Source organism: Nanorana parkeri, unplaced genomic scaffold (assembly GCF_000935625.1).
Source record: "Nanorana parkeri isolate BGI_ZX_2015 unplaced genomic scaffold, ASM93562v1 scaffold1043, whole genome shotgun sequence".
Taxonomy (NCBI): Eukaryota; Metazoa; Chordata; class Amphibia; order Anura; family Dicroglossidae; genus Nanorana; species Nanorana parkeri.
In genome coordinates, this window is record NW_017307311.1 from 108,520 (window position 1) to 121,212 (window position 12,693).

The window sequence follows — 12,693 nt, forward strand, 5'->3', positions numbered from 1 at the left end:
TGGTGCAAGATAAAATCTTGCACCAGGGCCCTTTGGTTATTAGGTCGACCACTGATTCCTCCATCACAAGACATGCATTACTAGCTTAAAGTGTAGTTCCGCTTTTGCAGTCAGATTTGAGTAAACCCGACTATATGTTTGTTACGTGTTTCTGTTCACACAGCGTATATAAAAATAATGTAAAAAAAAATTTCTTACCTTTTGGATGTTTCTTTGGTGAAGGCCTCTGTGCAGATTCCAGGCTACTCTGAGCAGTTTGGAAGTAGAGGGGCAACCTAAGGGAGAGACTGAGCTTCCTCTCATTTACGTACAATGATCCTAAGTCTATAACCCTTTGTGTTCAAATCTACTGTAGTTTACAACTGATAATAAAAATCTGCCAGCACAGTACAGACCGGAATAATTAGAGTTAACGTGACTTCCCATAGCCCCCTCCTTAACATCACATAGGGGGGAAGCTAGGTAGGATCTTTGAGAAAAAAAGCACTTAAAAATGTAAGCAACAAGTTATGATATGTGAATGGGAACATGTAACAAATATAAAATAGGTGGTATCCCAATTTGGCTGGAAAAGTGGAAATACATGTTAAGATTAATATTTTTCTAGGGTCATTGTGACCCCACTTACTCAAACTACAGCATGACAGGAAGGTCCAGAACACGCATAGTAACATAAGTGGACTTTCTGATTTTTAGATGATGATTCCTTGCAAGTTAGTAGATGGAAAATGTTATGAACAAACATGGATCACAAAGCTGACAACATATACAAATAATTGGATGTTCACAAAGATCAGCACTCCCTGGAGTCCTCCCACAGCAGCTATGTAAATAGCAATTTGCTGAGAGTTATTGTTTGCATAGCCATAAGATTACCCCCTGCCATGCATGTGTCAATACCCGGGCATGATGATAAGTTGCTGAGACACCAGATTTTGCATTGTGAGTTGGATACGAGACAATAGGGGTCCGGGGAGGTTCTATTTTCTACAACCAGAAAGCAGAGATTGTAGGTAAGGTTTCCTTTTTTTCTATTGTTATAGGTTTACATTAAAGGAGAACTATGAGGTGAGTGATTTTTACTCATCCTCATAGTTCGAGCCGAAGTGTGACAATGAAACTGTCACAGGTCGACTCAATAGATCGGGAAGTGAGCGAACACATACCGTCGCTCGCTCAATTCTCGATCATGTCCCTGCAGAGAGCCGTGATGTCACTCACAGCTCCCTGCAGGGATTTCCCCCCTCTCCGATCCTCCAGCGATGACAGGTGGAACGGACAGGGGAGGGGGCGGGTACAGCTGGGAGAACTATGCGGGTACAGCTAGGAGAACTATGGGGGAAAACTATGGGGGAAAAACACTTACCACATAGTTCTCTTTTAAATAAATCAAGATGAATGTGATTTTTGTATCAAGATGTTTTGAAATTACATTTCCATTATATCGTTGCAGGAGCATCTTTTCAGCTCTGCTGGTGTTATTGGCAGCAGTACGGATGCACAGATTGAACTAACGTCATACCGACCACGTAAGAACCAGCTTGATGAAGAAGTTCATGTCGGCTTGGATGGAGAAAGAAGTACACAGAGCCGAGATGTAAGATAACAGTTCATGAACCATTGTTCAATTCTAGATGAGTGACAGCAAGTGAGAAAATAAGAAAAACTAGACATCTGCCATGCACGGTTTTCAGGCATATTGCTACAAAGCCTTAATCATGTCCATAACGTCATGCAATCCTTATTAGCCAATGACATACTCAACCATGTATGATAAGGGAAGAGCATTGTGCAACATTAACTATTCAGCCATTAGTTATATCTTTCTTTGGATGCTGAGATATTTAAATCCATAGAGCAGGTGTTTTGCCCATCTTTTAAAGGAGTTGTAAAGTCCCAGCATATGCTCTCCTGTTATAACATCAGCATTGTAATAGGAATAGATACTAGAATTGTTTTTGATAATGCAATCAAAGCTTACTTGAAAAAATCCCATTTATGTAGTGAGTGCTGCCTGTCGTCTGCCCATCACTTTTACCAACTTCCGGATTCCCAGTGTGTTTTGCATCTCTTTCCCTATCACGTACCTGGCTGGAGACTGGATGGAGGAGGCGGCTCCCCTTGCACCTTGTGTTCCCCAAACTCTGAGGATGGGAGCAGAGCCTGAGAAACAGGAAGTAGCATGGGTGCCAGTGGATTGGGCAACACCATGCCAGGCAGAAGTCCAGAATCAGGATTGGGCAGAGCAGAGCCGATGTCACACCGGGCAGACAGCAGCGCAGAGCAGCAGGCAGAATCAAGGTCAGACAAGCCAGGGGTAACACCAGTCAGGCAGCGAAGTACAAGGGATGAGGCAGAGGAAAGGTCCAGTAACAATTCCAAGGTCAGAAGGCAGGCAGCAATCAGGAGCAGTCAGGTTTAATCCGGGTCAAAATACAGGAGCAGTAAACAGGCAGAGCAAACAGGATCACAGGGACAAGCTGAAAGACCACCCAGCAATTATGTCCAGGCTATGCTTGCTTTAAATAGGGAGATCAGTTCAGAGGTACTGCATCCTTCCTTTGCGCGTACGTCCCGATACGCGCGCAAGTGCCCATTTTCCTATGGTGCGAAAAACGGGACCACGCACATGCGCAGTAGACCTGGATATCTTACATTCCCTTCTGCTTGATGTGATGCAATATCGATTTCTCAAGACTACATATCCCATTATGCACTGCTTCTAGCAAGCAATTAAAATGCTACATTGTTCAGCCGTTGAGTTGTAGTTCAGAAGGCAGGTTATGTGAGAGTGACAGAAGAAAGTGCATATTACAGGATTGAGTAAGAATGTGTCAGTGCATTGAGGCAGTACATCCTATGCACAGCTTTAATAAGTATGTTTACAAACTAGATAGATTGACATGGTTATTAGGAGTGGGCTAGAACTTCAGTATAGAAATACAGATTTTTTTTGTTGTTCTTGGATTTAGTGAGGAAAACTGAAGGCCAGTTTGCTCCTAGACTTTATCACTTCTGTCTATGCCCACTGCAGCCTTAATGGCACACATTGGTGCATGAGTGGGAAGTTGCACAGCAAAGAAGATTTTGACATAAGGCTACAATTCTGCCTAGAAGCAGTATGAACAGGTTGCTGTATCTGCCCACAAAGTAGTCTATAAAAGTCAGATTAAAGAAGTGAATATTTGAATTTGTGATAGTGGCAATCCTTCCTTGGTAGCATCAGCATTTCATAGATTGTTTTTACTTGTTGCCAAGAGTTGCCCTTAAAATAATGCTAATTATGGTCAGTTACTGTATGTGTGGTTAGAGGCACTAAGTACAAATGTTTAAAATATGTATTGGTTTAGAGTATCAGATATAGCCAACGTGTATCAGAGGAAGACCTCCCTCCTCTTCAAGGCTTCAGCAATGGTTTGTATAGAAGCAGGACAGAGTTTGCTAGAAAGTCTGAGTTAAAGCATTAAAGCAGGACTCCGGGCAAATCAAATGTTAGCTCTTGCAATGGGGCTACCCCCGCACTACAAGAGTCAAGTGCTTATTTTGTCTAGGGAGCTAAAATAACACAGTTATACTCTCCTGAACCAAGATCACAGCTGGCTCCTTTACAGCTATGCTACAGCGATGGAATGTCCCTTGGTGTCCATACATCCTATACACTGTATAGAACGTGATGACTCACAGAACCTTACACTGCTAAGGTCCATTTTCCCTGACATCCTTCTTTGTTGTATAACTTGTGAAGCTGTGGCACAGCTGTGATGCTCCATTGAGCCTCCGCCTAATTTGCCTGATTACAGTCTCTAATCATGCAAATTAGGCGGCCCCTTGCTGGGCTGCAGAGCGGCGCCGGAGGGATGGAGAAGCACCTCGACACAAACAAGCAGTGTGGGGGTAGCCACATGGCAAGGATTAATAACATTTCTTCTTTAAACTCCCAAACTATTTTTCAATAATGAGTCCGGATCAAACAAATATATATTGCCAAGCAAAGTATTTTATTTTTATTTTTTGCCCATACACTTTCAGTCATCCTGTTTCCAAACAGCTGGCTCCAACTCTCTCAGCTCAGCATTCCTGAACTTCTTTTCCAGTACAAGATCACAAGGGACAAAGCAGTCTCCAACAGATGTCCACCTACTAGCTAGGAGGAGGAGCAGACAGCAGCTTGCCTTGCTGTGTCTTGTGTGTTTGTGGAGACACACACAGCTTACTAACACATACAAGGGTGGCTCCATAGGACCCTGTAAGGGAAAGGAGCCACCCTAAAACCACTCTATCAGGGCCAGTGCTCAGGGGACCAGTTGATTCTGCAGGAAACTAAAACATTTAAACATCAAGGAGCAGCATTCAAATTGCAATTGCCCTGTCTTGCGATGTGCCTGCGCTGGAAACAACACCTTCCCAATGCAAGACAAGGCAATTTGCCTTGTCATGGATGGGATCGGTTTACTCCACCATGTTGTGATGGGAACGTGGTGGTGTGCGCTGAAAATAGTATGGCATGTTCGACTTTTATCAGGACAGCGGGATGCAATGTGGAACAACCACCTCGCACCCCTACAGTGCTTGTAGAACTGAATAAAATGTAACTTATTGTAACTTATAATGTGGCATTTCAATCAAGTTCTAAAAGAAAAAAAAACAAACCCCACAATGGAATGTGCTGGGATCGGCGCATCGGTACTGTGTCAGGCACCACACACCTGATGCTGTACATATAGCAGCTTAAAACCTTTGACTTCAGTATCATTTGAATCATCTGATGAGCGATTTGTCTATTGTGATCAGAGGTAGCAGCCTAGGACAGAAACCAAGTCCATTCACACCGTACTTTTATCATAGCTTTCCCGCCTTGAAGAAGATCTCACTTTATTCTGTATTCAGTCACACCATATCCAGTATGTTCCGGTGCGATTCGAGCCCGGAACGCACTGGATTGCATAGATCAAACCGGGCAGCGTTCTGGGGCAGGAGGGGACGTGTTGTGCCATTCATGTCAATGCCCCCCTCCTGCAGTGCGATCGCCTGCACCGGAATGCGAGGTACAGGCATGTATCCAGTGCAGTACGGTCTGAAAAAATAGTGCTTGCGGCACTACGTGCATTCCTGTACCTCGCGCTCCGGTGCGGGCAATTGCAGTGCGGGCGGAGGACATGTCTGTGGAACCATTGGCATGAATGGCACCAACACGCCTTCTCTTGCCCCAGAGAGCTGCCCGGCTTGATCTATGCGATCCAGTGCGTTCCGGGCTCGAACCGCCCCTGAATGCACTGGATATGGTATGATCTATTAGACTGATTATTGTCAGTGGAAGAGATAGCCACTCACATTGACACATAATAATCTTGAAATAAATGAATATTTAAAAGGCATAGTTCCACCTGAATCAGTTCCTTGTAAACATCTTACTGTTTAATCTGTCTTTTCAGGTTTCCTTTCAAGCTAATGAAAATCACATGTTGTGTAATATAAAGGTGAGTGTCCTAACATTACAATCCAAACAAATGTCATTCCAGTAATCATTATGTAATCATTATAGGATATGTGTGACTAAAGCAAGGAGCTGTTTTATAGGGAAAATGTAAAGTATTGTCAGTGACCACATATTGAGATTTGTAGGTTAGGGATTTCTCTGTTAGGCTGAGTTCAGACGGGCAGCACAGAACGCGCATTTTCTCTGCCACCCCCCCAGCCACCCACCTAAAAAGGTAAAACCACAGCCACTCAGCTCTGTGTACATGCTGTGGCAAAGTTTAAACTGCATGTCGCATTTGACAGGTGGTGCCACTTGCCAAACACGACAATTGCAATGAATGAAACGTGATATACATTTCTTTCTCCCAACTGCTGCTCAGGTATGTGCCCCTCCTCCCCTTCCTCCACCTGACCCTCCATGCCATATGTGCTGGTCTTACCTGTCTCTCCCAGGACCATCATGGTGGCACAGAAGGGAGTGATCTCCCCTGGGTAGTATTGACCCAGAAGTGCTTTTCTTTGAGCACTTCTGGGTTCAGTGCTGTCAAGCCCTGGCCACTCTGCCCGAAGAAGAAGCTGATCGAGCACAGTCTGTGCTTGAATAGCTTCAACAGAGTGCAGAGGTTATATTAGGGGTCTAATATCATGCATTAAATTTTGTTTAAGCTCCATGGAACCTATGGGGATAAAGAGGAAGAGAATATAGTGATTAGACCAGACCTGGGCATTTTACGGCCCGTGGGCCACATCTGGCCCTTTGTCTGTCCCTGTCCGGCCCATGGTCTGGCTCCTGCCTCTGGCCTACTGATAAGGTAGGAAAAAAAGGTATGTGGGGACATATAAAGGGACACTAAAGAGGACAACCAGTGTAAGGAGGCACTATAATGGGGACAACTAATAATTAGCTGTCCCCATCAGGTTGCCCCTTTCTGTTGGTGTTCCCCACTAGCGTGCTCCCTTACATTAACTATGAAAAAAAGGGGGGCACTCTGATGGGCACAATCAATTTAACAGGGCACTCTAATATGGACAACTAATTATTATGTCAAATAAGTTATGTGGGCACAATAATATTAGAGGGCAATCTAAAGGGGACAACCAATATAAGGGGGCAGTCTAATGGGGACAACTAATAATTAGTTCTTATCAGAGTGCCCCATTACATTAGTTGCCCCCATCAGAGTGCACTCTTACATTAATTGCGTTGGGGGCACGCTGATGGCAATAACCAATGTAAGAGGGCACATTGATAGGGACAACTGATTATTAGTTGCATCCATCAGAGTGCCCTCTCATTAGTTACCCCCTATCAGATTTTTTAAATCAATTTACGTATATGCATGTGTATGTATCCCCCCCCCCACCCCCCCCTCGGATAAGACAGCTTATAGAGAGCACTGAGCTAAATGTATAACACTGGACATGTTCTGCACAGATGATTTTAGGTAACCAGTCTTATATTATGTTCACAGCTGTAAATGTTCCATTGTATCTTTGTATCAATCACATATTGTATAACCATTTGCTGTAGTGTTATATTGATGGACCATATGGAACTCCCAGTCGACGCATCTTTACCTCAGATCACACTGTGCTAATTGGAGCCGGAATAGGCATCACACCATTCGCATCGATTCTACAAAGTATCATGTACAGGTTTGTTGGAAACACTTTAGAGATATTGGAGCAAGTACAAAGCATAAGAATTTTCATACAGAGAAAAATGCATACACAGCAGGTAAATAGAACAAGAAACAAGAAAAGCCTTTGATCCCCTCAGGAACTCTCTATAAGCAGCACTGGAATGGGACTATATTTTAAAGGGAAATTCCACCTTTTAGATGACCTGTGGTTTGGGATAGATGATTATCCCTGGACACAGACAGATTGCATCCAGGGACAATCATCTATCCTAAACTGTAGGTAATCATTCCATGTACAATTACATGCGGACAGCCGCTGACAGATGTGGCCGCTGTCACCCTGTCATTAACTTAAACAGGCACAGCAGCTGCACCTGTGTGGACACATTTGGGATTCCTGCCACATGAATCCATAGATTCTTGCCACAGAAATCCCCAGCCACACATTATATCCCCATGTGAATGTAGCCTTAAAGTATAAGATTACTGGTCCTGCATTGTAGTTGATGATGCCAGAGCTGCAATCACCATCTGGAGACAAAGAAGAGGCTTCCGGGGACACATATGGAAGGAGGAACCTGGAGGAGTGAGGGATAAGGTAAGTAGAAAGTCCTTATTTCTGGTCTCCTAGGCAAAAATTAGGATTTTACCCTTGCAGTTCAGGGGGAGTCCCACTGTAAAGGCACGGTTGTTAACCGCATGAATCGCGGCAAACTGCGCATGCGCGAGAAATCGCGGCAAACGGTGCATGCGCGAGAAATCGCGGCAAACTGCGCATGCGCGGGAATGGCGGCAAAATGTGCGGGAAACCACACAGGAAGTGAGGTAGCTGTCAGTATCCTGGGACTCTTTCATTGCTGATGGTCTTGTCAGCTTGCTGTGTTGTATCCTGTGTTCCTGTATTGTTTAAAGCCTGCCTCTGACTCGGATTGCCCTGGACTACTCTCTTGCTTGCTGCCAGCCCTTGAGCCCGGCCTGTTTCCTGGACCTTGAGATTGCCTTACGTTTTTGTACCTTGCCTGCCCGACCGGATTTGACCTTGGCTTCCTGACCTCTCTTCTCAGCTGCTCCCACGCAGTGTTCGTTTCCAGTCTTCGGCACTCGTGCTCCTCGTTGCCCTGCGCCCTTCTGTTCCAAACTCCAGGGGTCGCAGAATTGGATGCCCACAGCTTTCTCCTTTTACAAGAAGACTTGAAATCCCAGTTGAGACGGGCATCTTCCAGTACGGCAGTGCCCGCCAATCTGAAACTCCGGGAAAAGGAGGGGTTATTTTTTCGGGATGGCTTGGTATTTGTACCTCCCGAAGTTCGTCTCAAAGTGCTTCAGATGTGTCATGATCATACTGCCCGACCGGATTTGACCTTGGCTTCCTGACCTCTCTTCTCAGCTGCTCCCACGCAGTGTTCGTTTCCAGTCTTCGGCACTCGTGCTCCTCGTTGCCCTGCGCCCTTCTGTTCCAAACTCCAGGGGTCGCAGGACGCGAACCGCAAGAGGCGCCTCCCCATCTTCCAGTCTCAGCCTCAGTGATACCCACTATGAGATTCACTTCCCTGGAGTTTAACCTTTATTTTCAACCTTTTGGAATCTGCATTAAAATAATACCTGGTGATCTAGCAATTGCTGAATCACTTGCTGTAATGGGGCGACAACTATCTTCCGGTTGTGCCCTTGCATCTTCACCCTATCACACAAACCCCTGGTGGAGACTATAAGTGTCTGTACGAACACACTTTGCACAGACATGATCCACTGTTATCAGGAAACCGACCCAGAGCAATAATGTGCAGCCAACGCTGTAGGCAGAGAGTGGCTGGTAGAAGCAGCAGCACTGAGATGCAAGAATAGGTGAAAACAATATTAAAGTGACACTGAACTCAGGAGTTAAATCCTAAACATTTATTTAAGTACCCTAACTATTAACAAAAATTTATCTTATTTGTGTATCACTCGGCTGTAGATCCTCCAATCATCTCTGAATTGGTGCTGACACTGTCCTTCCTTCCGGAGGGTGCCTACTTTTGTTCCCCATGGTCCCTTTGATGGACTACAAAAATCTCATGTTTAGTTTACTAATTTGTATTGAGATTGTAGTCCATCATGGGAGTGAGCTTGGAGTGGTGACTACTTTACATTAGACCATGGGGAAGAAACGTAGCCACCCTCCAGAAGGAAGGACAATGTCAGCACCAATTCAGAGATGATTTGAGGCTCTACATCCGAGTGATACACCAATAAGATACAGTTTTGTTAATAATTGAGGTACTTGAATGCATTTTAAAGATTTAACGGCTGAGTTTAGTGTCACTTTCAGTGAACAAATATGGCTATTTATGATAATACACAGTACGTTGTCAAACTAAATGTCATCCTGTCATTCTGTTTAGATGACGGGACACCTTCTGTATAAGTGATCTTTCTTTTTTTTCTAGCTGCTGACAGGATTGCTTTAGGGAACTGAGAACTGCTTCTAGTAAATGTAATAGGAAGGCATAAAGCAGGCAATACACTGCTCGGATTCCAGCTGAGTCTTGCTGTCTGGGCCAGAATTCGACAAGTGTGTGGCCCCCTCTGACCCCCCACCCCCTCCGTTCCACAAAAGTTGATTTTTCAATCAGCTTTTGTCAAAGGAGCCAGTTTGAAAAAGTAACATTTAACAGTGATTGCAGCAAATTAGCTGAAGTCACTGTTTGGGTATTCTGACAATGGGACACCCGCCGCTGTCAGAATACAATAGCCCGTCATCAGGGGGTGGAGGGGTTCCCTATCCATACTGTTTTTGTGGATAGGGAAAGCTGTTAGAAATCAAACAGTTAGAGATACCCTTGTATTTTAACACTGACTACAAGGCTCCTGGGATTTGTCCAGCCTTGATGTGACAGTACCTAAAGATACAATCTGAGAATCCTGACACATTTTGTAAAGTTCCTGAAAAAGGGAATTATTATTTCAGACTCCGAGAGCCGGTCACTATCTGCCCAAAAGTTAAAAAAAATATCTTCTGAACAAGCTGCCCACGCCAAAACTTTTCAGGAAGTAGATTTTAAAAACTGGTAAAAAAATTTTTGTATGGTACACGTGTGTAAAGATCATACAGTATGTATGTAGATGCATAGTACAATGTGAAGAGCAATTGGTATGTTTGTAGAGGTATTTGCTGCAGGAAACATAATTTGGACAAATGAACATCCAATGCAGGAAAGATCTGTCTCTATCTGGGTATCCTAATTTTATTGTATGTTTATTAGGTATCGTATGCGAAAACAGAATTGCCCCAACTGCAGCTACTCCTGGTGTGAGACTCTAAAACACAGTGAGATGAGGCTCAGAAAGGTGAGGATTGGGCTACATACAATTGCACAGGCTACATATACAAAATCAAAATGCTGCATACAACATGTAAAAGCAAATTTAAAGTGACACAAAACTCAGGAGTTAAATCTTAGAAATGCATTCAAGTACAGTGACATTATAGTATAATTTTTTTCCCCTCCCCCCAATGTTAGTGTAAGGACTTACCTTAACCCCTTCATGACTGAGGCCCTTTTTTCAATTTTTGCACCCATGTTATATTCCACATTTTAGGCCTGAAAATGACGTAAAACCCCCCAACATTATATATTTTCTGAATGCCAAGACCCTATAGAATAAAATGGTGGTAGTTGAAAATTTTTATGTTGCGCAATATTAGCGCAACTCCTTATTAAACCCCAAAATTTAGCTTGCTTGCACTTCTCATCCCACAGTGTCTGCATGTGGGTGCACGCTGTCCATAGACGTACCTTGTGTCTCTCCTCGTCTCCCGGCCGAAAATCTGAACTGCGCATGCGCCCGCCCCAAGATGCTTGAGATTTTTCAGATTTTCGGACGGGAGCGTGCGGCGAGGACACAGGTAAGTTTTAACCTCTTTTAAAGCGTATTTTTAAAAAGTTTTTGCATATATCTACTGCTTGCTAGGAGGTTTAATGACTCATTAACTATTAACAAAAAATTGTATCTTATTTGTGTATCACTCGGCTGTAGATCCTCAAATCATCTCTGAATTGGTGCTGTGAAGGACTACAATCTCGGTACAAATTAGTAAACCAAACATGAGATTGTAGTCCATCACAGGAGTGAGCTTGGAGCGGTGGCTACATTACAACACACACAGGGACCATGGGGAACAAAAGTAGCCCCCCTCCAGAAGGAAGGACAGTGTCGGCACCAATTCAGAGATGATTTGAGGATCTACAGCCGAGTGATACACAAATAAGATACATTTCTGTTAAAAGTTAAGGTACTTTGAATGTATTTTTAAGATGTAACTCCCAAGTTTAGTGTAACTTTAAAACAGACATTAAAAACTTCCTTAAAGAACAACTCCAGGAATTTAAAAAAATGTACCCTTGCAGTGGGGCTACCAGCCCCACTGCAAGGGTTAAAGGAGAACTATGAGGTGAGTGTTTTTCACTCACCTCATAGTTCTCCTTTAACCCTTGCAGTGGGGCTACCAGCCCCACTGCAAGGGTTAAAGGAGAACTATGAGGTGAGTGTTTTTCACTCACCTCATAGTTCTCCTTTAACCCTTGCAGTGGGGCTACCAGCCCCACTGCAAGGGTTAAAGGAGAACTATGAGGTGAGTGTTTTTCACTCACCTCATAGTTCTCCTTTAACCCTTGCAGTGGGGCTACCAGCCCCACTGCAAGGGTTAAAGGAGAACTATGGAGTCAGTGTTTTTCCCCATAGTTCTCCTTAGGGTAACGGGAGGATGCTAGTTTGTGTCCTCCCGTTACCTAAGGAGAACTATGGGGAAAAACACTGACTCCATAGTTCTCCTTTAAGTGCTTGTTTTGTCTAGAGGGGTAAAATAAAGCAAATATTCCTGATTCTTTGTCCCACGGCGGTTAGCACTCACCTCTCTCCTTCTCTATTCTGTCTATGGAATGTCCCTTGGTGTCTTCACGTCTAATGCAAGTCAATGGACCTTATTTCAACTTATAATATTATTATTATAAATATTGAAATAAAAAGCTGTTCAGCCAACAGGCTGAATGATAGACAAACAAAGCAGAATCTCCTGTCGACGGCTATTGTACTCAAGCAGCAGCGTTTGGGGTGGCCGATTGAGTACCTGAACGGTCACTGCAATATGCCCCTTCCTCACCAATGAAACCGCAAAATTACTCATCCACTCACTAGTTGTTATCTCTCGTCTTGACTATTGCAGTTTGCAAAAAGATAAAAACATAACTGAATTTCCCTTCATTTTATTCCATTCCAGGTGGACTTTATCTGGATAAACCGAGACCAGAAGTTTTTTGAGTGGTTTGTCAGTTTATTAACTAAGCTTGAGATGGACCAAGCTGATGAGGAGCCAGAAGGTAAGAGATTGTTTATAGACAGTACACAAAAAGATCTATTTATAAACATTCACAGGGCCCTTCACCCTGGGTGAATAATGCCAACGAATGTTCTTAATATATTTTCTCCAGTTCGAATGTAGTATTGCAATAATCCAATATGACCACTAGATGAAGTTTCCCAGTTCGAATGGAGTGTGTTGTTGTCTGGCCATCTTATGGCCACTAGATGG

The 12,693-nt window shown here is 43.8% G+C and overlaps 1 protein-coding gene across 1 annotated transcript in view; it reads left to right on the forward strand.

Annotated features, from left to right (window-relative positions):
- The window catches only part of NOX5 (NADPH oxidase 5), a 40,688-nt gene that overhangs the window by 21,503 nt on the left and 6,492 nt on the right, over window positions 1-12,693 (forward strand). Inside the window, exons 10-14 of the mRNA XM_018567401.1 lie at window positions 1,098-1,154; window positions 5,446-5,477; window positions 7,010-7,134; window positions 10,367-10,451; window positions 12,382-12,481. Coding sequence (XP_018422903.1) covers window positions 1,098-1,154; window positions 5,446-5,477; window positions 7,010-7,134; window positions 10,367-10,451; window positions 12,382-12,481 — 399 coding nt within the window. The remainder of the gene's footprint in view (window positions 1-1,097; window positions 1,155-5,445; window positions 5,478-7,009; window positions 7,135-10,366; window positions 10,452-12,381; window positions 12,482-12,693) is intronic.